At 55.4% G+C, this 25,438-nt stretch overlaps 5 protein-coding genes across 5 annotated transcripts, besides 15 other annotated features; all 5 read right to left on the bottom strand.

The window, feature by feature from the left end:
• Nucleotides 1–15: 15 nt before the first annotated feature.
• Nucleotides 16–56: a microsatellite.
• Nucleotides 57–255: 199 nt separating this feature from the next.
• On the bottom strand, nt 256–9,507 carry TraAM80_01801 (uncharacterized protein; the record flags this gene model as incomplete). The annotated part of the gene is made up of 1 exon (XM_029378829.1): nt 256–9,507. One exon carries the CDS (start codon nt 9,505–9,507, stop codon nt 256–258), a length of 9,252 nt encoding a protein of 3,083 aa, XP_029241272.1.
• A 167-nt stretch (nt 9,508–9,674) lies between these two features.
• Nucleotides 9,675–9,697: a microsatellite.
• Nucleotides 9,698–9,758: 61 nt separating this feature from the next.
• Nucleotides 9,759–9,784: a microsatellite.
• A 325-nt stretch (nt 9,785–10,109) lies between these two features.
• Nucleotides 10,110–10,146: a microsatellite.
• A 77-nt stretch (nt 10,147–10,223) lies between these two features.
• Nucleotides 10,224–10,243: a microsatellite.
• Nucleotides 10,244–10,728: 485 nt separating this feature from the next.
• Nucleotides 10,729–10,750: a microsatellite.
• Nucleotides 10,751–10,767: 17 nt separating this feature from the next.
• Nucleotides 10,768–10,796: a microsatellite.
• Nucleotides 10,797–10,920: 124 nt separating this feature from the next.
• Nucleotides 10,921–10,966: a microsatellite.
• Nucleotides 10,967–11,117: 151 nt separating this feature from the next.
• Nucleotides 11,118–11,150: a microsatellite.
• Nucleotides 11,151–11,720: 570 nt separating this feature from the next.
• On the bottom strand, nt 11,721–16,733 carry TraAM80_01800 (uncharacterized protein; the record flags this gene model as incomplete). Its single annotated transcript, XM_029378828.1, has 1 exon — nt 11,721–16,733. The coding sequence occupies one exon, from the start codon at nt 16,731–16,733 to the stop codon at nt 11,721–11,723; it is 5,013 nt and encodes a 1,670-aa protein (XP_029241271.1).
• Nucleotides 16,734–16,900: 167 nt separating this feature from the next.
• Nucleotides 16,901–16,942: a microsatellite.
• A 529-nt stretch (nt 16,943–17,471) lies between these two features.
• Nucleotides 17,472–18,080, bottom strand: TraAM80_01799 (uncharacterized protein; the record flags this gene model as incomplete). Its single annotated transcript, XM_029378827.1, has 1 exon — nt 17,472–18,080. The coding sequence occupies one exon, from the start codon at nt 18,078–18,080 to the stop codon at nt 17,472–17,474; it is 609 nt and encodes a 202-aa protein (XP_029241270.1).
• A 563-nt stretch (nt 18,081–18,643) lies between these two features.
• Nucleotides 18,644–18,684: a microsatellite.
• A 372-nt stretch (nt 18,685–19,056) lies between these two features.
• On the bottom strand, nt 19,057–22,131 carry TraAM80_01798 (putative protein kinase; the record flags this gene model as incomplete). Its single annotated transcript, XM_029378826.1, has 1 exon — nt 19,057–22,131. One exon carries the CDS (start codon nt 22,129–22,131, stop codon nt 19,057–19,059), a length of 3,075 nt encoding a protein of 1,024 aa, XP_029241269.1.
• A 233-nt stretch (nt 22,132–22,364) lies between these two features.
• Nucleotides 22,365–22,388: a microsatellite.
• A 266-nt stretch (nt 22,389–22,654) lies between these two features.
• Nucleotides 22,655–22,703: a microsatellite.
• Nucleotides 22,704–22,798: 95 nt separating this feature from the next.
• On the bottom strand, nt 22,799–24,682 carry TraAM80_01797 (adenosine deaminase; the record flags this gene model as incomplete). Its single annotated transcript, XM_029378825.1, has 1 exon — nt 22,799–24,682. One exon carries the CDS (start codon nt 24,680–24,682, stop codon nt 22,799–22,801), a length of 1,884 nt encoding a protein of 627 aa, XP_029241268.1.
• Nucleotides 24,683–24,696: 14 nt separating this feature from the next.
• Nucleotides 24,697–24,750: a microsatellite.
• Nucleotides 24,751–25,068: 318 nt separating this feature from the next.
• Nucleotides 25,069–25,103: a microsatellite.
• Between the last annotated feature and the right edge of the window lie 335 nt (nt 25,104–25,438).

Below are 25,438 nucleotides of genomic sequence, written 5' to 3'. Positions count from 1 at the left end.
CCCCCCACCCACCCCCAGCAACACAGCAGCAGGAGAAACAACAGCCACAAGCAGCAAAACACAGAAAGAAAAAGATGCAAACAGAGAGATGCAGCACTGCGATTCAAAGCAACAACGCAAAGACAGTGGCTGCCGTCACCTTTCCCCCAATCTTTGCATTTCACTTTTGGGTCTTAAGCGGCACAAGTGAAAATGAACGAATAAACAACACACAAACACATGCAGAGAACGGGGTGACCAAATAGGGGCAGTGCGTTACAACAAATCCCCCTCGACGGGAACGTTGGCGATGCACATGAGCGGTGAACATGCAATGCACAACGTGCCTACACGCTGGCCACAGCGATGCAACGGCAACTCTAGTGGCGGCAACTCAACGTTTTGCACCACAGTCGTTCCACCCTTCATTCGTTGCGTGACACCGCTAGAGTGACGGCTGTCGCACTGCTCCACTGAGGCAAGTATGATGTCAATAATCGGCAGCGTTGCAGACCCAACAAGATGCGCCTCACCCTTGTCGCCTTTCTCCACGCTGGCGCTGCAGTCAAAGATAGAGATAAGCATCCTGGCATGGGCGAGAACCACGGCGTGGTGTGGCAGCAACTCAATCTCGGCAACTGCACCTGCTGCTTCGCCCGCCAATGGTTTGAGCGCGGCTCCCACCGCGGCGTTTGGGTATGACGAGGGGCACGGTGATGGTGGCGACGATGTTAACGGCAACGGTGGCTCCACGGCGTAGTCGCCGATGATACACCTTGGCGCGGACTGCGGCGTTGCCTTCACTGGATGCATGCATGACTTTGTTTGACGATAAAGCAAAACCGCAGTGACACCGTCCACGGGCGCCCGTTCACGTGCGATAATGACGATTGGAGAAGCGAGAAAGGGCACAAACTGCACAACAATAGCGAGGTGGCGACCCTCCCGCGTGGGTGGGGTGGCGGTGTCGCAGTGCTCAGGCAACTGCATCGCCAGGCGACGCAGACGCAGCCACCAACTCTGTGTTTTCCCCGGTTGCGCTGCTGCCTCGCGCCCCCACAACACGCCCCCAAGTGAGGGTCGTAACACATGCAGCGAGAACACGGCGGAAACCGGCAAATACGCGGAGAGCAGAATATTCTCGACCTGCTTCAATGCGTTACACTCGCGTTTTCTGGGCAGTTTCACCGCCTGCTGGGGGCAGCGCGGCGCCATGTGTGCGTATGCCTCACGCAACTTGACAACTCGTGGGAACCCCGGGAACAAGAGCGGAACACTGCCGTATGCCCGCGGCGTCACCTGCCAATGGTGCAGACGCCTGTTGGGCCGCTGCTTGTATAAAACCCGTGACGGGTACGCCAGAAATACCCCATCGGCCACCACGGCTTTTTTTGTTTCGTTAAGGTGCTTGCCTTTTCTGTCTTTGTCCGCCGCTTCAGCCTCAGCCGCGTTGGAAAGAAACTGTAGGGTGTACCGCATTGTCCCCGGTTCCACGCTGAAGGAGGGGGTAAATAGTGGCAAGGGCTCCAACACACCGCATCCCCGCGAGAGCAGCAAAGCGTTCGCGCGTAGTGCCGTCAAAACATCATGTCCTCGCATCAACTCGTGGATAACAGGCAGAGACCCACGGGAGAGACGTTCATGACTTTCCTTCTGCTTTCCCGGGGCCTTCCCCACGATGCCATTTCCCTTGTGTTTCTTGCCTCCTTCCTCGGCAAGAGCACATCGCATACGCTTGAAAAATTCCACAAGAAATGACGATGAACCACCGCAGGAAGTTCCTTCCTCCGTTCTTCTCGCACCCATGCCCACAGATGGCGCCGCCGCTGCTCTCCGTGGCTCAGGCTGTAGTGAATCGAGGAGCAGCGGCGTGCCCCAGTGACCCATCAAAAAGACATGGTCGTAGAACTCCAGCCCATCCACCGTGGAAGTTTGTCGACGCAGCGTGCGAAGTTCCTGAACAGGCCCCTCAGCTTCTGCCCCGCCATTCGCCGTCGTCTTGCCGCTGTGGTCCGCACCTGCGTTGCTGATGGACGCCAACTGCAGCAGGCTTCCGTGCGCGCCGCCGGGGATGAGAGTGAGCACCTCCTCAATAAACGCACAGTACGTCGCCAACACAAGAGGCGAGAGAGTTGTGTGAGACGCCATTGCAGGGAAATGCACCGCAAGAAAGCAGACAGGGGATTGCCCCACCTCTACAGACACCAGCACCGCCCCATGTTTACCGTTTAACGCAGTAAACGTGAGTGGAATCAGCCTCGTGCGGACTGCCCCACAGAGACATGCGACATGTCGTCGTGCAAAAACAAGCAGCACCACGGCCGTATTTAACGAGGCAACGGCGATGGGAACGTAACTCTGCTGCTCAAACCACTCCTGCGCATAGGCGATATAGTTATCGGGTGTGGGGTAAAACGACACCTCTTGTGCGGTGAGTGCCACGATGTCAAACAACATCCTTGACGGCAGTTTTTTTTTGTCCGGTTGTGGACAGGCCCCGTCTCGTCCATGTTCCACATTGGCCCGCGTCGACGCGGACGTTTCCCCACACTGATGTCGGCCTTTCCGTCCAAGTCTCTCTGCCCCGCTCCCCCGCAAACTCTTCTCATTCCCATTGTCATCCACCCCTTCTTCCTTCACGTGGTGCACAGTCGTCTTCTCTCCGCCCGACGCGTGGTCCATGGACCAGTGAGGAGCCAGCGTGTCAAGCCACTCACGCAACGACGCTGGATTCTCCATGGGCATCCCGTCGAGGTTGATTGTACCCGTCCATACGGTGAGCGGCACAGTTGCCTCTCCACTGAGGTGGAGTCCACAGACACCCTCAAGCCTCACCGTAAACCTCTCCGTTCCCTCCTTCGCTTCCTGGTGCAATCCACTGGCAGGCGTGCACGGGAGCGCGGCCTGGTAGTCTTGCAGCCGCCTTGTCGTTGTCTTCCTTTCTTCCCCCGCCTTCACAGCCTCGCCTGAGGCAAACGGGGAAAGGCCTTGCACCCGCTTCGCCATGTACTCGCTACTGTTTGCAAGGCGGGCGTCAACCATCACATTCCACGATACCCCATGGGAGTTGCTTTGACGCTGAAGCCATTGCTGGTGCTGCCGCGTCCCCGTCGTTGACGTCATGACGCCGTCCTCGTGCAGATGCTGCAGAACCGCCGACCAAAAGAGTGCAGCTGAAGCAGGCGAGGATGTTGGCATCACCGCACGCAGGCTGACCTCTTCAAGGCACGACGGTCGCCGTACACCGTGCGGCTTGGGAGATGACGCCTTCAACGTGGAGTCTTCCACATCCTCCTTCGACACGACAACCGCCGTAAGGGCGGGTGCAAAAACACGCACCGTCGGTCGCAATGCAGCGACACACTCCATAAAGCGCTCCCGCTCTCGCATATCCACAAAGTAATCGTTATAGACAATGCACTGAGTGCGATAGAAGACAATGGTGACCCCGTACACGGGCCGTGACACCAAAGTCACGGCGCTATGCTTGCTTTTCCGCTCATGCGCCTTAGTTTTTCCCGGGCAGGCGTCGGAGCGGGCCACGTGCAGCAGCTCGTAGCTTTGGTACATGGCAGAGCGGATGTAACCACGGCGACGCAGGTGGGGGTCCTCCTCCGCGGGTGCACTTGTGGCACACTCAATGGTGCTCTTAAAGTGATCAATGAACCACACATGTGTGGTGTAGCGCTCCTTGTGGAGGCGATGGACGTCGATAAGTTTGGCCTGACGGAACGGAGGCGTAAAAGGAATGGGGGCACTCTCCTGAGCGGGATCCGCACCACCATCGTACACCTCAGCCTCCTCACTCTGCGTTTGCCATGGCAGAATATGCGTTTCACTACCTCGCCTGAAAAGGGACTTTTCCTCCCCCCATCTGCCGCGGCACCGCAGATGCGCGGCGGATGCGCTGTGAGCTCGTGTTGCACTTTTATCCTTGTGGCTCCAGTGCACGTGGGTCACAAATGCCGTCCGCAACTGCGTCGCAAAGGGAACGTCAGACAACGGCAGCACCACCGTCGGCAGCGCCAGAGCCCCAAGGAGAAGGCTGTGGGGTAAGGCGTGACACTGGTCACCACCACCACCACCGCCACCAGACGCAGCAGCCCCTGTCGACGAAGGGAACGAGTATGACTGGAGCAGCTGACACGCGCGGCTGTCAGCCTCAAAAAGGCACATCACCGCACGCTGCAGCCCCAAGTCATGCTCCGCGAGTTCGTGCACAGACCACTGATGTAGAAAAGAGGCCGGAAACCCTTGGGCAGCCTCAAAAGGTGATCTCTCCCTTCTGCGTCTTGGCGACGTGTTATCCTTGCCATTGACGCTAGCCACGTCTAACAGATCTGCCTCAACGACAGTTTCCGCAACTGCTACCGGCAATGATGCTGATAGGGATGATAATGCGGCATCGGTTACTTGGGTGTAGGTGTGGTGCAGCGCCATGTTTGCCGTGACAAGAAGGACGCGTTTCAGTTCAATCAGCGTTAACGGTATAGGCCCATCTTTGGCGTGGTAGCCGCCACCTCGCCACGGCCATATATTCCACCCTTTTTGGTGCAGGCGGGAGCGTTGCAGGTCGTTGTACATTTGAATCGCGGCATCCTCAATACGCTCAGAACCAAAATAACGCTTTAGGCGAGGCGAAAGAACAGGCATCGATGCCGTGTTCAACCACGTTTTCCACTGCTTCCACTGCCCTTTATTGCCAAAGCCGAGTATTAAGTGGTTCTCACGCGTGTCGAAGAGGTGATTCTTTCCCACGCCGCGCCCAACAGAAGGGACAATCTCAATGAAGTACAGCAGCTCACTTCCACTGCTTGTGCCATCAACCCCCGCCACCGCCCTACTACAAGAAGAAAAGTTCCCGGTATTCCCTGACACTCCTTTTCCCGCGGACGCTGCCATCAGCAGTTCCTTCGCATCGGACTGCCCCGTCTCCCGTCGCTTCTCCAGCAGCGACCTTGAAACCCCTACGATGGTTGCCCCCAGCAGGTAACACCCACCCTTCGCCTTGGTCTCCGGATGCGGCTCACGCCCTGCAAAGGTGTAGTAGTACAAAAAGTGTCCATGAATCACGACTGTGGTGGGAACAAATATTGTCGTTTTCTTGCCAAAAAACAGGCCCGTGTTCAGGTGCTTGAGTCTGTGCACGTGGGCCACACTGCACAAATTATGAATCATTTGACACGGCGCGGCGGCATCTTCGCCCCACCATTTTTGCTTAAAAGCCGCGTTGAAGGCGGCGTCAGAGTTCTCTTGTTTCACAGTCACTGCCAACTGTCTTTGGTGCATCGTCATACGGAAGGACGGACCTTCACCACGCATAAGATGCTTATACTCTAGTCTGTGCGATGGCACGGTGGGGCCGTCCGATTTCCACAACCGTGCCTTCTCCAATTCTGCCAAAAAGTTCAAAAGCTCCAGCAGTAGTTGTCGCTGGTGACACAGTGAAACACCCCCGGCAGACATCCTTGCAGCGTCCGCGTCTATGTGCGGGACGATAAAACGTTGCAGGACCCGTGCCTCGGTTAAGTTCTCCGGCTGCGGCAGAAGATACGATGACAACGTCGGGTGCCACGGCGATGGTACTGCATTTAAAGCTGCAGTGCCCTCTGCAGGCGTATCATTCTTTTTCCTCTTCTTAGACTGGCTTCCCCCGACGCCACCGTCGTCCGGCCAGCCAAGAAGGGCCGCCACGAGAGACGGCATGGACGCCGATGGTCGCAACAGCCGTGCATAACGCCCACGACACCCGAACAAACGCTGAAGCGTTTCAGCATCATTTGGGTAAACAAAACGTGCAGCACCACTCTGTGTGGATAGTTCCACCTTTTGTCGAGTCCCTTCACGTTGTGTTGCTCGTGCTCCCATACAAACCTGCGGCTTCGCGTTCAGCTGCTGCTCCAAGTACTCGTCAAGTGAGTCATTCTCAAGGCGGAGCTCCTCCACGGAGGGTTGATGCTTCAGGGACCGAAAAACTTTGCCAGCCGACAAGCAGCCGCCACCACCAAGCCCCGCATCCACCGGCCTTGGCATTTGCAGCCACAAAGGGTCGACGACGTTGTTCGTCGCATGTTGCGGGACGTGCGTGGATACCGCCAGCCCCGCCGCAATCTCTTCCCAGGAGCGCACATACAGTGCCGCCATGAGCGACGCCCCATCACCATCGCCGCCCTCCTGCTCCTGCCGCCGCTCCAGAGGAGAAGTCCCACTATAAGCCCCACTACTCAAGAATGGCGCAGTGGCAAGTACACGCTTTGTCCCCGCGTTGTTCGGTGCCCCATGCCGCGAGACGTATGCCAGTAGAAGTTTTAGCTGCTGGTTAAGCGTCCCCAAACGAGCGTTGCACGTGTTATTAGGTAGTGCAGCGGACATCCACTGCGACAGGAAGAGCACTTCATGCGACGGCACCAACTTATTTTGCGTGCCACCCTTCTTGTCTTTGGTTTGCCCCCACATAAGATGTCGCCACACCACCCCACACTTCTGTAGGGTCTGGTGGTATGCCGCTACAACGCCGCGCTCGACAGCCTTCCAGCGGCGTTGTAGCAGTTCCCTTCTCTCGTCCAACGGAGGTGCGCCAGACAGCGTTCCCAGCTGCTGTTGGTGCCACTCAAGTGCCTCACAGCGACAACGAGACTCCCGCAGCGCAACCATGGCACGAAAAAGCTGCTCCGCCTCAGCGACTACCACCACTGCGGACGACGGCGCCTTAAACGACATTGTGTCGTCGCGTACCGAAAGAATAAAAACGTACGGGCCAACGACAAGTCGTGCTCCAAGTGTGAGTGGCACCCAAAGTGGCGTTGAAGGCTGAGCAGTGGCAAACGGCCTCGCCTTTTTCGGTGACCTCCACAGAACCGGACCTCCATTAACGTAGACGGCGGGCACAGCATCCGTCCGGAGTTGACCACTTTGCCAAAGATAAGCCGCAATAAAAAATTGACTCCCTACAGCCCGAACACAAACCTCCACCGCGGCCCCACGCACTGCCTCCTCGCCGCTGCGGATGACATCACTCGGAAAGGGCAACTGCACCACCCCTTCCTGCATTACTGGGGACACTAACGTGTCTGGTGCAAAACGCATACGAAGTGACAGTTCAACGGGGCTCCTATCGCCCAGATCATTCTTGCGCAAGTCAAAAAAGAGCGGAAACAGCGTCTTTGCCGGGCCTGAATCACGCAGATATTCCAACATGGCTCCATGCTTTGCTGCAAGCGGTGTGAAGCGTTGGCCACACCACGTAGTCGTGGAGGGGGGAGGAAGCAGTAGAAGAAAATACACCGGGTGCCGTCGCAGCCCCGCACCCACGTCCTCCTCCGCATAGAGAGTAGCACTACATTCCTTTCGCCTTGTGTCGCATAGAGCAAAGAGATGCCACTGTTTCTTACTTGGCGTTGCCCATGCTCGCACCAGTGCCTCCCGTGAAGTGCGGTCTGCATGTTGCCATGACAGAACAAGTTGCCGCTCCAATGAATGACGCTCCGCCACTGTCACCGTGAGTTGCTGAACAAATGAGGAGAGAATATGCAATCGTTGTTGATCCGCGTCTGCTGTGGTGCTGAAATGCGTCTTCGCATTGCATAATGCTGTCTCTACATTGGCTAACTCCCCCCGCGTCGCCTCTACAGGATCGAGCGTGCAAGGAACGAACAACCGCTGCCGGTGACGACACAACAACTTACACGCCACTGCCGTTTTTAATGCGTTCATTGTGTCAGTGGCATGTAGTAGAGACGGCCGAATAGTTGGGATCAGAAATAGTTTTGCATGCCCTCGCCGCACATTCTTCAAAAACAGCGATAATGTGTTCGGTGGGTCGGCGTCAAAGGCAGATGCTGCTGCGGCTTCTGGTACCTGTAGAGCAGAACGAAACGCACTTCCGCTCGCAACGGCGGGCGTCCATTGAAGTTCAATAAAAACACCTTCGGCATGGTACACTGGCGGCGGCCCATCATTCCCTGCCATGATCTCGTCCAATATTATGTTGCACTCCTCCCGCCCGATCAGTTGAGCCCGCAGTAGCAGCGCAACGTGCAGGGGAGCGTGCACCCCCAACACATGGAGTTTCTCACGTAGTAAGGTGAGGTGCTCCAAACCGTGCTGCTGATAGGCAACCATCGTGTCCTCCGCATGCACGTCCATCCACACAGCGCCCTCCACAAGAAGCGAGGAAAAGGCCCCGCCCTCTTCATCTGCAGGGAAGCACTTCGTAACGTCTGGATGGCCACTATGATTAGCTGTACCACGTACATTTTTCTCCTTGACGCCGTCTTCATGCCCAGCGACGCCTAGATTTGCCGTCGAGCCGAAGAGACGTACCGTGCGCCGAAGCGCAGCAAACGAGCTGGGGTTCCACAAGTCGTACATAAACACTGATGGGACATGATCGGATGGGGAGAGCCCAGTGAGCGGGTCGTCCTGAAACGCCACGAAGGCCGCCTGTACTCGATGGTCGTCCTTTATTTGCCTCGCATGTTTTTTTCTCCAGGCATCGACCGTCGCAGTTTTTCTCCGTTGTTTTTGACGCCTTTGGGTGAAGTCAAGCAGTTCTCGCAGGACATGTGAGATCAACCCGTGTGTGTGTGTAGAGGCGAAAGACGGCAGCTCTGTGCAGCCCCACTCGCGGTCGCTGGCAGTATCTGCCGACTGCGGGGAGCCGAATAGCGTGTAGGACTTTCCGCTCTGGGGCGGGCCGAAGGCAACCACCGTCACATGGCGTCCGCCTGTAAGCAGCGGCACAATCGGCTGGTCCGCAACATCCTCCTGCTCCAGCATGAAATTCCGCCTCCTGTGCGGCCGCACGGAGTCCCCTGCAAAGGCGCTTTTGCCTTCCATCGCAGGATGGTAGGAGCAAAGGCTGTTAAGATAGGCAAGCTGCTCCACCTCGCGCTTAAGTGCCGCCTCCTCCGCCTTGTCATCATCGCCATCGCCAGCCTCACCTTTATTTCTGTCAACCCATGCCGGTGCCCCACCTGTGACTTGGGTCACGACATTTTTAATCATCTGTGCCGCAAAGGCGGCCTCGTCCCCGGGCACGGTACTCATGTCAAGCAACGTATCGTAGCACGGCATCCTCTGCTCAGGCACTGCAGCACCCGCCGCGTTGGGGCGTTCCCATTCATGACGCAACCGTGCAAAACACTCCACGGATTGCGGCAAAAAGACGGCATCAAAGACACGTGGAAACTTCAGCATGCGTAATGTGCCATCTGGCATATATCGTGCTAGTGTGATGCCAGTCCCATTCACGTGCCCACCGGCATCACTGGGCAGTGTGACTTGAAAGGACACTGGATAGGTCACCCGCGGCGGTGCGTTGCTGCCGGACACCGGTGGGGAGGGCTGGGGCTGGCACCCCCTCACTGCGCATACGCGGTACTCCTCCGCCGTCAGTGGGCGACAGCGTACCGCCACATGCGGAAGCAGAAGTTTGTTTCCGCCCCATGCCCCATGGTCCCTCGTGAGGAGGGGTGACAGCTCATCCTTCTCCCACTCCTCCTCCACTGGGCACGGTGCGTGATTCATCGTGGCTCCGGCTCCGCCCAAAGAGATACGGTCCGCCCCCTCCTTGCTCTCACTCCCCACCCAAAAGAGAATAACCGTGGGCAATCACGTGCCGCCAAGCCAAAATACGGTAAATAACGATACACAAGACGGATGCTATCGGAAAATGGAGAGAGGGAAATTACTGAATAATATATATATATATATATATGTGATAAAACGATAAACACTATTTTACAGCAACAAGCAACTCTGCACCCGCCCACACACAATGTGTTTATGTGTGTGTGTGTGTGTGCAATTTATATTCAACTTTGTTTGCCCCTTTGATTCCTCCCGCCCCTCCTTTTGAATCTCCTCTTTTGGCCCTTCACAAATAGTACAAGATACCGTGACGTGTGGGGGGTCACTTACAAGGAGACAGTACGAGCAATCCTGCTGTCCCCGCACCACCCAGGCTAAATTTCATGAAGAAGAGAAGAAAACACACAAAAAAAAAAGAGAAAGCGAGAAGTAGATGGATGGAAAGAGAGATAGAGATGACAGTGTAGCATACACCACATTAAGAAGCAGTGTCGTGCGTAGTAAGTGATACCCAAACATCCAAATAGGCATCACACCATTATATATAAATGTATGTATGTATGTATGTTATGCATGCAATTGCGCCTGCTCTCCTCATCCTCGTTTCTTTTGCCTCATGCATTCACACCTCGTTTTCTATGTATACGAACAGGTATATATATATATATATATACCCTCGTCTTCGCCGTGCATCCCTCTCCTCCTCCTTCCCCTCTCACAACCACCCCCACTTCTTCTCTCGCCTATGGCATCCGCACACCATTACGCACCTTTCTTTCTTCTTTATTTGGAAATGTCATGTGTGTGTGCCCTTTTTTTTTTTATTATCTTTTAGATTGAGTTCGCTTGGATTGTGTTCACTCTGCACCCCTCCCCCTCCCCAGCCACAACATTCCCAGGAAAAGCGGCAGCGAAGGCACCACCCGCCCAATGTGCGGCTCCACGCAGTCAAAGCAGAAGCCAATGAAAAACAAAACCAACAGTTAACAGGAAAAGATGCAAGGAACACCTGGATAAAAAAAAAAAAAAGGAGTGGGATAAATTTTCTGTATCTCTTTCCTTACAACTCTCCCATTTCCTTCCTTGCAATCCATTCACTCTCTCTCTCCATCTATCTATGCGTAAGTAGAAAACAATGTGCCCACGTTGCCTAGATGCATATGTATATATATATATATATCTTGCCCATTGCAAGCAAGAGAGAGAGAGATCGAGAGAAAGACAGAAGCAATGAACACTATGGGACCGTATTTGTTGTTGTTTTTTTCATTTCCCTTTCTCCCTCTTCCTCTCTTAGCGTGGAGTGGGCGGCACGACCCAAACAAGAGTATTACAGTAGATAGTTGTTACAGACAAGCAAAGCAAAACAAAAAAAAAGAAAATAAAAGAAAAGAAACACACACACAAACAGTGTTGCTGACTAGCACCCGCACTGCTCAACAGAAAAATGTACACCTTTTTTTTTTCTCCTCTTTTTCCCCCTTCATCTCACCCCCGTGTCGGCTTCGGCTGTCTCTCATCCCACCCTGCCGATATGAGCAACGCGTGAGGAGAGGCAGAGGGAGGAGGGCGCGGGAGGAATTGCCGCAAGAAGCGATAGGGCAGAATAAAGGAGGAAGGGGCGGCTGTGCAAGTGTGGCAGCTGCGGAGAGACGCACGTACAGTAGTAGGGGCGGCAAATCCACAAGAACCACCACCACCATCACCGTCACAAAACGCAGAGAGGGAATGTGCGTGTGTAGGGGATGCCATGGCTGCGTAGGTGCGGTTTGAATGCATGAGTGGACGACGACGCGGCGAAGGGGTGCTCGATGGGTAAATAAGGAGGAAGAAAACAGGGACAGGCAACAACAGCAACACAGGAAACAAAAGAGGGGAAAGAAACACGAGGGGTAGTAGTCCTCTACACCCCCCCCCCCCCCTCCTCATCATCATGAGCCACACCACCTCTGCCTCCCCGTCCTCTTCTCCCCCGTAAACGTTCTCCTCTCTTCCTAGTCGTCCATAACACACACCTCCCCGTTCCTTCTGGCGCAGCCGCACTCTCGCCATGCGTGCATTCTCAGACGCAGTGCCTTTTCTAAACGAGAAAAGTATGCTCCCCCTCCCCACCCCTCCGCAGCCCTACTTTCTTTTCATGGCTGCGAGATTTATTTTCTCCCTCGCCGCTTTCCGCCTCTTGCGGTGACGGAGTGAGCGGAGGAAGCAGCTGCGGTACCATTACCACTGCGCCTCTTTGGCGTTCCGCCTTTTCGCTTCGCCTGAGCGGCGGCGGCCGTGCTGCTGTGGGTGCTACCTGGTTTCCTCCGCGCCGCTGGCGAGGACGTCGGCTTCTTCTGCAGCTTCGCCCTCGCCCGCCGAGAATTGGACCGCGACTGACGCGATCCTTGTCGATTGCTGCTGCTGTTACTGCTATGACTGGGGGTCTTTCCGCTTCGCTTTGGATGCACAGCCTGTTCTACGTGAGTACTTGCCTTTCTAACGGCGTCCTCGCTGCCGTCGCTGTCGCCGTCTCCCTCAGCGTCCAGTGAGACGAAGGCCCCACCACCACCACCTGAAGCTCGCGGGAGCGGGTTGCTGGAGAGTGTCGTCGTCACCGTCACCTGCTCCGTCTTGCCGTCACGCCCGCTAGTTGCCGTCGCCGCCGGGGTGACAATGTCGTGTAGCCATGCCAGGGCGTCGTCCTGCGCAGGCGCCGCGGTCGTGGAGGCCGTCGCCGCCGACCGCCGTGCGGCCATGAAATCCGAAGTCACGGGTATGTTGTTGTTGATGGCGTCTTCCGTGGCCATGTCCGTCAGCAGCGCAGCCTGCGTGGTGTCGTCGGTGGCCCGTTCCACTGCAGTCAGCGGCCGCAGCTCCATGAGGGAGTTGTCGTTGAGTAGCGCCTCTAGTAACTCGGCTGACTCCTGCAAATGCTCGGCGTCCGCGTAGGATTCTGGCATGGCGGCTTCCTTTGCCAGGACGGCATCGTGGCGCACCTCCTCCACCTCCGCACCGCGAAAACTCTCCTCCTCCTCATCCACTAGCAAATCCATTAGAAGCGTGTCAGGAGAGACGACCTCCGCCGTATATGGTGGCAACACCGTCGCATCCGGCACAAGCTGCATCAGCGTTGTGGAGAGAAGGGACTCAAGTTCTTCCTGCGAGGCAACCACGTCCTGGTGCACGTGCACGTGGTGTGCGCTCTCTAGTTCGTCCAGGAGGTCATTCAGTGTGCGGAACTCCTTGCCAATACCAAGCGTCCCCTGCAAAGCACGTAGGCGATCAATCACGTCGTCCTCGAAGACAGCGCTCAAGTCCAACAGGTAAGGCACAACAGGGATGAGTGGGACAGCGAAGACGTCGTCTGCGGCCGTGGGCGATGCAACGCCACCAGCCAGAGTGAGTTTGCCACCGTGCGGCGACGTCACCATCGTCTGGTCAATAGAAACGACACTAACGTAATGAATTTGACGAATTTTGTTGTGTGGCAGTACATTCTTCCCCAGGCAGTGCAGCACCCCCAAGAGCGCCTCCGCAAATCGATAGCTGATATCTTGCAGTGCTTCGGGTGTCGTCACGATATCGTACAGTGCCAGTGTCGTCCCGGCAATGCAAACAACGTCGCACCCCCCGTTAATCCCAACACTCGGGCGGAACGGGATGTGTGTCTGTTCTGTCTGTGAAAAGAAGGCCCTGTACGCCGCCGCCGCCTTGCGTACCGTGTCGGGAGTGGCCTTTACCACCACCGGCTCTGTCCCGCCCCGCTGCTTCATACGTGTCGGAGAGGCCAGTAGTGGAAACCCGTAGGGTGGAATCTTCATGTTTAAATCCATCTGTGCGCCAGACACCGCCACTACGCGAAGCATCAATGCTCCATGCAGAAGCACACGCAAGGCGTTACGCTTGCGCTCATTGGTGGTTCCCATGGAGTTCACGACGGCGCAGTACTCCGCCCACACCTCACCCCAAGCACGCACCACCATCGTCTCCCGCGGGGACTCTAACATGTCTTGATGGGTGAATATTGTAAAGAGCGCGAAGGGATGCACCTGACACGTTGTATGATTGTAGGAAACCACAAACCCATCACGCTCATCCTGCACAGTTGTGTCTACCCCCGTCGTGAGAAATCCGGTGGGACTGCTTAACTGTCGCTGCAGCAGCTCCACCAGACGCAGCCGTGCTTCTGGCAAGTTCTGCAGGAGGTAGTTACGCTGCGGAAACTCAGCAAAAAGCTCGGTAGGAACGTAACTGCGCAACAAAGGGTGGGTGCCGCTCCACTGCATGAGACGCGGGGCACCACCGCGAAGATCCATTAACGCCGCCTGCCCTGACCAAAACACATCAAGGGTGTAACCAAGCAGACCAGGACAGTTCTTAAGTACCTCGTACATTAGCCCCGAAAACTCGAGACGCGATCGCTGATGCAATGCATATAAAACAGATACAAGCGGTAAGACACGAAGTCGTTGCTGTAGTCCAATACCGTTGGATAACGGAATAAAGTAGCGACGAACCGGAGCATCCGCATGCGTGAGAAGAAGCCTGCTTGCGCGATGACCGGTAAAAACCACGTCAAGTTGTCCAACTGCGACAGTCAGTTTGGCTAAAGCCGCCCCCACCGAATCCAGGTGAAAAGGCATGTAATGCCTGAGGTGCAGCATAGGTGCTAGTGAGGCAGTGGAGGTGTCTTCCTTCTTCGTTTTACTATTATTGTCATGACTATGCGTTTTGCCCAGGTTACTGTGGTTGGTCGACGTCAACGCGGTTGCCATCGTTGTCACCACATTGGCCCCTGCAGCTCCTGCTTCTGTAGCGCCGACGTACCCGTCCTGTGAGGCGAGAGTCGGTACACCATTGAGCATGCCTGTTGTAGACACGGCGGCGGTGGCGGCCACCATTCGATTTTCCATGGCATCCATCACACGATCCATGTCATCAACAAGCACCGCGTGAAGCGACGAGGGTGTACCCTCGCAGTTCGCGTAAAGTTGAATCCGCTTCTGGTATAATTCCCACGACCAGTTGAGGCGATTGGCCCACCACATCACCGACTTGGGGGCCCTCGTAAAAAGCTCCTCCGTGCGTATTAGATACGGGCATGAAGCAAGGGCAACGCGAAACCAAAAACGCGAGGGAAACGCAAGAGGATGATCATCTAAACCCGGAGTAAACGGCATCGTGGCTCCGGTGTAGCGTACAATAACTGCCTTCTTGCCGGTTTCAGACATGCGCTTGGAAAGACGCTCTAACACGGCGGTTTTCCCACACGAATAACCCGCCTCTACAAAATGCACCGGCCTCGAAGTGGAGGGTGGGGTGGAGTGGCAGTTCAGCACAGAGCTGAGACGCTCTTCCACAAGTTTTGCCGTTCCAAAAAGCTGCTGCAACCCAAGTGATTCTGCTGCGTTAAACCCACTCCGAAACTCGTCAGCGCCCTTGAGAGTTTCAAACAGGGTCGTGCTTGCCACACGCATGGTGTGTCGCTTCAGGCGCCGCAATAGCGAGAAGTACTCGTTCTGTACCGCATCGCCTGTCCACACGGTGGAGGAGCCTGCAGGAGGGGGCTGCGGGTGCCCAGGCCACTCTCCAAGTTTGACGTTATAGTTGGCGGTTCCCGCTAAAAATACGCCGCATGTCAGCGTTGGTGCCGCTACATTCATGGACGAGGTGGGGGCAGTGCCTGAAAGCGGCGCATCCGCGCCGCCAGGTGTAGACATTTCTAAGTCGTGCCTCTCCAACTCATCCATCTCCTGCTCCCCGGTGCTGTGAAACACAAAATAACGTACAGGTACATTTCTTAACTGCAACACGGATACTGCCTGCCGTAATAGCCCAGGAATCCGTTCCAGCGCTAAGAATCCACAATCGCGTAACATGTGTAGCTCCTTTGGCATGTTATGGGCATGAGATTCCAACACCTTTAGTATGGCTTCATTAAGAGTGGCATATGCCTTCTCGCGAATCTCTGCTTCTGCCTGGCCATCAAGCACTGTTTTCCCGGCAGCATTCCCACCATAATCGGCATGCCACTGAGCCATGTATTCTTTTCGTACACTCGCCAACACTTTTCTTGCGAGTTGGTGGTAGTGCTCCAAGGTGCAGACGTGCCCTGGTCGCGTGTAAGAGGTGGTGACATCCATCGCGGCGATTGCAGCTTCCTCTGCGATGGTTTTACCTGAGTTTTCCGTATCTACCATGGTGTTTCCTAACCCTGTTGCTTGTCGTTGGGAGGCAGCTTGTTCTACGGTTACACAAAGCGTATCCAGAACAAACTTACTTACAGTGTCTGCTGCCCACGACACCAACGTCTCTGACAGCCGGTTGCTTGTGTTAACCACTTTGACTACTTCCTCCACGTATGCCTCAACACTTTTTTCTACTGCGGCGTCCAGTAGGCTGCGTGTGTAGGATGACACCTTCACAAGATCCGGCTGCTCAGCCCACTGGTACAACGTGGTCACCCCCGCCTGCCGAAGCGCCCTAATATCGTAATACGGCGATTCCAGCTCCAGACGTGCCACCTGTTTATAGTGGGCACTTTCAAGAAGCCACTCATGCCACTGCTTCTTCCCAGCAAGGGCTGCAAGCTGTCGCTTGGGTTGCATGGCCACAAAATCACTGAGAGAGACGTTTTCCACCCCATCCGCGGTGGGTTCTATAAGAAGTCGCACCACATCCGGCAACATTTCCCCAGCGAAGGAATCACTAACCTTCAAAATGTCGCCAATGCGAGTGTCCAGGTTTGGCTCTGCGAGCGCAGACATGCGACAGGCCGCGGTGGCACGTAGTGGGCCGCCTTTAGCCGCAGTCGTTTGCAGCCGTCCAGCAGACTCCGCGGTAACCCGCACTGAAGCGCCAGCGAGTAGCTCTGACGACTTACAGGGGTCCTTAAGAATGTCCTCCAAGTCTACAGGGTCTCTCATAAACGGTGGCGGCGCTGTCGTTGTCGCCGTGGCCGTGGGTGTGTGCGATGGCGTTGGGAGTGCGGCTGCAGCACTGAGGTTTACATGCGAAGGTGCGGTGTCACGAAGCCACGGCATCCGTGGCGCATGATTGCCAGGTGGGAGATACGAAAACCGCTGAACCCCCCCGGACTGCCGCGTGTGTCGCTTACTGGCTTTTACTGCCTGCAGCCCTGCTGGGGACAGCACTGGCAAAACGATACGACGCCGCAGCATGCGTGCTCTCTATGCTTAGTTTGTATGTATGGATGTGTGTGTAAAGTAAATAAACCCACGCACCTGCCTTTGCAGCGACTCCCAGATAAACCTTTTTGTTTGTATGGATGACAGTGAGGAGGGTCGGGAGCAAGAAAGAAAAGATACACCAGGCCGTGTCTCTCACGACATGCATGAACAGACATACACATATACACACAAACATGCATGTATGTGATGCGAATGAATTTATTTGTCGCTGGTCTCCTCTCGCAAGGAGATACATACATTACACGCATGCTGCGTGTCTCTTTGCTCGGTAATGATTTGCCTCGCTCACTCCCGCAAGGAACACAAAAATCAAAAATACAGCTTCAAATTGCCACGCTACTCACCACCACAAGCCCCCCAGACTGCTACTACTTACCTTCACGCATTCCTTGCCGCTCCTTCTTTAGATATGCGCCTTCACTGATGAATCCCATACAGGCAGTCAAGGACTTTAGTGCCCCCAGCCAGATCGTCCTCGTACACCTAAATCTTTGAGCGGGCGTACATTGCCATGACAAGGGCCATCAGCTTATCGAACTTGGCGTGCACGTCAACACCAAACTTCTTCTGGATATGTGCCCGCACTTTTGGATGCTCCAGCCACCTTTGAAATATGTCAATATCTCGCATGTAGCGGTTCACAAACTCGTGCGCCTTCTTGTAATCATGATTCTCCTCAAGGATCATGTGGGCGCCATGAAGGAGACCCTAATGCACAAAGCCGTTAAACTCCTGCTGCTGCTGCTGCATGTTTTCCATGCCCTCCCGCTGTGGCTCGAGAAGGTAATCCACCTGGTCCTCCACAAGCAGCGGATTTCCAAAGGCCTCCAGACGTCGCCTGTCCTCCTCCACCGCCTTCTGAACATCCAGCATCACCTGCCCGTCCACAAAGTCGTCGTCGTCAATCTCGTCGATGGCGGGGTCAAAGCTAGGGGGCAGGACACGGCAACGGGCCTCGTCGAAGACCTCATCGGCCATATGGATGTCGGGGTTTACAAAGAAGTTGTCCTCCGCGTAGCTCAACTCAAGTGGCTGTGTGGGGCTCTGCAACTCCTTAAGCTCCGGCACAAACATCCCATCAAGCTTCTTTTTGTTTTTGTCAAACGGGGAGGCAAACATGCGCTCCGACCAGTTTTGGTTTTCCTCGGTCCACCAGCGCCCCATTTCAGAAGAGGGGACGGCATCCAGCGGCTCCTCACCGTGTCGCTGAGCATCGGTGGCACGCTGCTCCGTTCTACGTCGCTGTTCCCCCGCATCCATCGCCTCCTGCCGCCGCCCGCTGTACTGCACCCCACCCGGCGTGGCCGCTGGCGACATCGGTGTGGGGGCATGGTGGCGGTGAGTTGCCCGTCATGAGACCACCTCTCCGCCTTCTAATCGTAATGACACTCCCAGCAACACTACTTCTGCCGCTGCTAGTGGTGTTGATGTTGGTAGTGTAACTGCCACGACTACTGACTCCCCACTGTAGGGGTTGCTGCCCATCATGCGACGTCGTGTGCAAAGGCAGAATTAACGTCGCTGCAGCCCGATAGCGCGCTGCGGCATAGCCGCAGCACGTACGATACGTTGAAAAGGCGTCATGAAATTCATTTATGTATGTACAGCCCTCCTGCAGCAAAATTGTATGCGCTATCAATTGTCAATGACACACTGAAATGTACTCCTTCTTCGGCCTGACACGGATGGTCACCAAGCAAAAACGCAAGAGGGAGAGAGACAAAAAAAAAAAAACATACAAAGAAGGAAGGGAGTCAAGGCATTAAAAGATGTCAGGAGGGCAGTGTAGCTTTATTAAACGCATGTCTTCCCCCATTCACCCGGCCGTAGGAATACTCGTGACAGGCTCAGTCAACACGACGTAAGCATCAACAAACGTGACACACAGGGAAACTGACAACAAACAGCACACACACACACAGATGTTTTTTAAAATATAAAACGCACAAAAACAGCAACAACAAAAAAAGCTTTTTATGCCAACCAACAGGAAAGCAGCGCACTACAAAGCCACGCCACCCCGTACCTGCAAATTGATAGGACGCGAAGTGGAGGTGGGGAGAAAAAAAGCGGAACAGGTGAGAGAGTAGGCAAATGTATATGTACATGCATTGATGTATCATTTTCGTTTCTACTTCTCTCTGCATGCACGTCCTGTTTTACTCCTCCTCGTGCCCTCCCGTTGCTCATGCCAGTCGCAGCAAACGTGTACTGGTGATGCCGTCCAATACCCCACTGCATCAAATGCTCATCACCACCGTCACGCAAAGTAGCAGCTAATACATGAAATGTATCACTTTGACGGGGTGTTCGTAGGCCCCGTGACGCTGTTAATCAAAAAGAAGGAACGACACCGCTCCGCCGTCCATCGCTCCTTCGGCTCGAGTGTCAGTAACCCGGCCATCACCTTCTGCAGAATACTCATTGGTTGGGAAGAGGCAGAGGGTGGCGGTTCCAGCACAACAGGCTGCCGCGCCGCCTCAATGTAGCAGTGCCGTGTGTGGTCATCCTCTGACACACACTTGGGGTTTTTGCAGGGTGGGTAAAGGCGCCGCGAGTAGATCAACTCATAGAGCGTGGCACCGAGGCTGTAGCAATCCGTTGCCCGACTACACGTTTTGTCCTCCAGCGCCCTAATATCCATGTACTCCAGCGTGCCAAAGACCCCCGTCACCTCGTCCATCACGCCTGGTCCAACGATGCGGCAGTTGCCAAAGTCGCTCAGGTAAAACTTGACGGAACCCGCCGTGGGGGCATTGGCCACACGCATAACCCCCGCAGAGGGCGGCGTCGAAAGCGAGGAAGGCGCACTGGCGGAAGTTCCCACGGTAGATGGCTCCCGTTGCTGTTGCCACTGCTGGGAGTGGTACTGCAGCTGAGAGGGGCTGTTCTCGTACGCAAACAGAATGTTGCTTGGCTTGAGGTCCAGGTGCACAAGCCCAAGCTGATGCATCGCGGAGAGCGCGGAGCTCACAGAGAAGGCGACTCCCTTCGTGATGCTATCGTGCCGCTCAATGTTCTCCAGGTCACCATCGCATAGTTCCGTCACCAAAAAGATCGTTGCGTCGCACTCCATGGCATCCTCCACAGATATCGACAAAAAACGGGGAAGGCGCACCTTCTCATACCGCATGCGTTCCGCCAACTGCGTTTCCGTCTCGCTGGGTTTTAGTTCCCCCTCCTCGCTCTGCATAAGCGGCTGCTGCCATTTCCTTGTCGGACGCCTCCGTAATCGTTTTCGTCGCTCGCACTCCTCCGCTTCCCTGGCAACACGCGCCTTCCACTCGACGGCGCCAACCACATCTGGTGGGAGCGCCTCACGCGCCGGCACAAAGAAGGCACTGTGAAGTGGAAGAATATACGGCACCTCGTGTTCGTTTAGGAACCGCATGATGGCGATTTCCCGCAACACGGAGAAACCGTCGTCAATACTTCCACGTGAGTGGAAACTGATGGGGCACGACTTTACCGCCACAAGGTCACCGTCCACGGTCTGGCAGCGCCAGACAATACCGAAGCTGCCCTCGCCAACGTACTCAGCTGTGATGAAGGCCTGCCAGAACTCCCCAGGGTCAAGACAATGAAGCCGCGATACCACGCTTTCTACGGTGTCATAAAAACATTTACGAGTGAAGCGCTTCTCGAAGAGTGGGCAAAGCCGCTCTACGGCACGCTTTGGCTCCACATCCACCTCCTCCTCTCCCACCATAGTCTTGTTGTTCTTGGTGGTGGTGGTGGTGGTGGGCTTCGCTGATGTCGCCATGGTTGGTGTGAGAGAGCTAAAGGACGCGTTGCTCCAATCCCCCGAGGCTTGACGACGCGACGAGAAGAGAAAGTCTCGCACACTGCGCACTGGGCTGCTCGCGTCACTCTGCAAGGAGGCAGTTAGGTTGGGCCCATCCGTAGGCGCGAGATGAGGCAAACGCAGCGTCCGGGCCGAACCATCGTCGACTACCTGCTCCATCTCTAGTGCGGCATCCAATGCATGATTGAGGTCCTCTCCCAACTCATCGAAGCCGCTGTTTTTGTTGTTCGTCTGGGTCTTTGCACAACCCGAGCTACTACTGTCACTATCATCATCGTCTATAATGTACGACTGGCTTGCATGATACGGAAGCGTGCCAAAGCTCACTTGTGTGGTCATGCTAACATCAAGATGTTTGTCCCATGTCTTTAACGGGTGGGAAGGCAAATTCTGTGAGGCACCATTGCCTGCGCCCTTGTAAGCCCCAACCTCATCATTTCCCTCCTCATCCTCGTCAGTGAAGTCATCATCGTAGATAAAGCACCCGTCCGGGAGTGGACTCAGCGTCCGTGGTGGGGGTTTGTTTGCCTGCAGTGGACCTTTGCGTGGACGAAACGTCGGTGGCAACACCCCGGCAATGGGCTCTCGTCGAGCTGGTAGTGGTGTTGCCGTTGCCGTTGCCGTTGTTGCTGTTGCTGTTGTTGTTGATGGGGAGGCGGCGGCGACGGCGGCGCTCCCTAAATAAGCCGCGGCAGAAGCAGAGACGGGCGGCAATGCACTGGCCTCGGGGTGTAAGGCGGGTTGCGCAGGGGACAACTGACAGGAGATGACTTTAATTTCCTCCTCCTCATCGTCGTCATCGTCGATGCAAATCCACAGTGTTGCCGGAGAGACAGCAGGGCGTGTCGCTGCCGCCTTTCGAATCAACGTCGTCGAAGGCCTCTCCGCCGGACTAAGAGCAATACTGGCCCGCTCACTCGTGGTATTGTTTTTATAATCGTCCGAGACATACAGGATGTGCTCCTGGCGGGGCGGTGAGTCCTGTGTGCCGTTTACTTTGCCGAGGGAGGAGAGTAGCGGGGTGGTGCGGAAATTTCCACTCAGTAAATGTTCAGGACTTGTCGTCCTTGCACGCCGTGGTGTGAGCAGCAGGGGCGGAGTTGACGTCCCCCTCAATGACAAACCCCCCCTGCTCCCTTCCCGCGTTTCTACCACCGCCGCAGCCGCCGCGTTTGGCGACGACGACGGCAACAAAAATGAAGACATGGCGGGCACCACCGGTGCAGACGCCCCTGCAAGTTCCTGCCGGGCGGGTGATGCAACCTGATATGCTTGCCGTCCCAACTGCTCAAGTGTAACATCCTCGTCTATGTCATCCCTCTCGTGGTCTATGCGCAAACGCTTCGTTTGCCTCCTGAAACCTGGCGCCTCCACAGCGGAAGTAGGACTCGCTCTTGCCGCTTGAGCAAATGACCCAATACCGTGTTGCACAGATGAGGTGTATGTGGCCACACGTCGTGCCACGGGGGATGGCGCCGTTCGTGCCATTTTAGTTCTTGCAGCCTGCGAAGCGCCTGCCCGGTCCCCACTATGCCTCTGCAACTGCTTCCTCTTTGGCGGCATGTATCCCGGTGTGTATCGTCCGCAGTGCCGTCCCCCGTTTGCAGGGCTAATGCTTCAATAGTGATGATAGTCGTCGTGTCGGTAATAATGCACGCGGTGACTGAAGCTCCTTGCCGACACAGCGACCCGCCAGCTGGATGCCTCGCCGCACCCCACCCCACCCGTTTACTTGTATTTTGTTGGCAACAAAAATACAGTCACAGGCGCCACAGTGACTTCTTCCACCCCCTTGGTCTCTCTCTCTCTCTCTCTCTCTCAATGTGTGTGTCTGCGGATGTCTGTAATGCACACACGTACACGTTGCAGGTTCTACAAAAACAAACGTATGGCGCGTGCTTCTTCTTTATTGTTGTTGCTGTGCGTTTGGCGTGAATTGTGCGACACAGTGCGCTCTGCACTCTCCCGCTTCCTCTCTCCTCGCGTCTCACGAGAGGGCGGGCTATGACAGCGTCACTCCTGCCCTCAAGTAGAAAAAAGGCTCAAAACAGAGGGAAACACACGTCAAACGCACGGGAAGGGGACGAACAACACACAGAGCACAAAAAAAAAAACAACAACAAACAAACAAGCAAAGGATAAAAAGAGTGCCAGATCATTAAAGGTGTCTACTACCCCCGCCAGTTTCCACCGCATGGAGGCGTGAAAGCACCCCATCCCTCATGCTGAGTTACATGTCGTCAAACTGCTTCAGCAGCCAATTGAGTTCCGCACAACTCAACCCGGCACGCGCGGCCTCGTCAAGGGCCGCCACGTGAGCGCTCATGTGAGCCGCAAGAGCATCGCCCCCACTGCAGCCGCAGCAGCACTCTTTCCACGGGTAGACGCAGCTGTAAACAACTTCTAGCGGAAGTTCAAACACGTGCGGCACGGAGAGACGCTGAAGCGCCCACATGGCCTTTAGTGACAACTCACGTGTCCCCGTCTCGCTTGTCAGGCATCCGTGCTGGAATAACATCCCCAATTCCTCCGTCACGGAGGTGCAGAAAACACCACGGTCGTCAGTGTGAAAGGATACATTTGGGATAGCAGTCGCTGCGCCACCCAACGCAGGCAATTGCCCCCATCTAGCCAAACGCCGCTGCACCCGACACTGCATGGCCGCCGCAAGGCTAGACTCGGTTGTAAGGGCCTGGAGTAATTCGGGGTTCATCCCATCACACTCCGCTTCCCCCTTGTGGTCCTGCTGCTGTTGGAGAATATCCCCAATGTGGTGCCTTTCCACCTCCGCGTAACCTCCTGTCACGGTGTTGCTGGTGATGCACAACTCAATGGCATCGTGTCGTGCGATAATGGCGGCCCGGTTCGTGGGATCGGTGTAGACCAGATGCCCCCAGCGATCCGGGGCAAACTTCACCATCGCGGCCAACTCACCCGGGTCGTCCTTCTCGGCCGCATGCAGAGTGATCCCAAGTGATGCGTAGGAGGGAAAGGAGAAAGATGTTGACGACGATGCACCGGCGTTGCCACGCCGTGCCTCCATAAGCGCCGGGATAAAGTCCGCAAAGTGGTTCTTGACGCAGTGGCCGGAGAAGTCCACACCTGTCACCCAGCACGTTCGCCGAATCACTTCCCCATACTGTGACATCGTCTGTTGTCGCGTGCTTTGAGAGATGGCAATGTCTGCATGCAGAAACGCGAAAAAACGCAGCAGTTGCTCCTTTTGAATCGCCTTCGCAAGCGTCACAGCCTCCCATGCCGCCTCCGCGTCGTGGCCGCGGTTAATGGACACAATGAGGCGAACATGCATGCGATGCATTAGCTGCTCACGAAGCCTGTCCAACAATTTTTCCGCCTGCGCCGGGTTGGCATCGTGCGTTACCCGTGTTGTGTCTGCCTCCGCGCCATGCTCAAAAGGGTCATCCATCGCGTTGGAGGCAAGCGAGCCGTACAACTTCCGGAAGTATAACCACCATGTCGGGGAAACGGGTGCACCAGCAGGCAGCAATGCACCAGTTTCAAAATCCACCAGACCACCGTGCATGAGGTGCTCCACGGTGTGAATTACGGTCTCGACGTACGCCTTCTTTGTGACACGCTCCGCCTCAATCCTGTGCGCCGCGGCGTGTGGGGTCGCGTATAGGCCCTGCCGCAAAGAAGTTCGTATCTCGAGGATAAACATGTTTTCCGCCGCGGAGTGTAGCAGCAAATCCTGCACCACCATCCGTGTGAAGGCGATGTTGGTCATGACCTTGTAAATGTTATCAAAGACCTGGAAGCAGTAGCTCATGCGCTCGTTGGGGTCGGTGAATTGCCCCAGAGCCCTGCCCACCTGCCCAACACGTTCAAAAACCAAATCCACCACCTCGTTCCTCGACGCCGCGTGACTGGTGGTGTGACTCTGTCCTTGCAGCAGACACTCCATGTGAAGCAGCAGGGGAGGGCTAATGCTGCCGTTCAGATGACAGTGCAAGTCCAGCTTCGGCAGGAAACGCAGCGGTGCGGCCTCACCTGAGTGGCGGCCGCAATGCCTTGCCCAGACATGCTCAAATGTCTCCGGACTGCTGCAGTTCCCAGCGTGAGCGGCGAGAGACACGTCGCAAGGGGTGGCCATGGATGCAGCGGTGGCAAACCAAGAAAATAAATAAAAGAAAAAAATAAACGATAAAAACAAACAAAAAAGGGGGAATAAATTAGACCCGTGAGAATGTCTATTACCGTCTATAAATGCCACACAATGAGAATTCTCTTGTACTTACCGTTTTTTTTTCTTCTTTACTCTCCCTATGTAATGTGTACCTGCCGGCCCTTTCCGGTGGCATAAACAAAAAAAAAAGGATAAAAATATAAGAAAGACACAAGAGGGCATATGACGCGTTGTCAGCGGCAGCTGACGCCCCACACAACGAGGAGCGCTGCTGCGTGGCGGTGCCACAACGCCCAATGCGGAAAGGACGGAGCCGGGTTTAATACGCACGTTTAAAATATCCTCCTCCGCATACACACACACACACACACACACACACACACACACATCTTTTCCACACAAAAATGGCAAATAACAAAGTGGAAGCCCCGCACGCAGCGCACACCCACAGAGGCAGAGAGGCAGAGAGGAGTTGAGGGGAAGCTCACATACGCGAGTACGACAGCAAACGAGGCGGCGCACATAAACCGAATACGCAGAGGAAGACGATAAAAATGATAGTCATTGCAGCCAAAGTAAACAAAGGAGGAAATACAAACCGTTTGAAGCATCCGCACAAAGAGGGAAGAAACGATATGGCTGGGCATTACACGTTTCGTTTCCGCACCTCCTCTTCCCTTCCCTTTTCACTCGTGTTTTTTTTTTTTTTCAAATTACCACTTC

The sequence above is a fragment of the Trypanosoma rangeli genome, assembly GCF_003719475.1.
Source record: "Trypanosoma rangeli strain AM80 chromosome Unknown Tra_15.4_contig_00038, whole genome shotgun sequence".
Classification (NCBI taxonomy): Eukaryota; Euglenozoa; class Kinetoplastea; order Trypanosomatida; family Trypanosomatidae; genus Trypanosoma; species Trypanosoma rangeli.
This window is presented reverse-complemented; position numbering and strand designations above follow the sequence as displayed.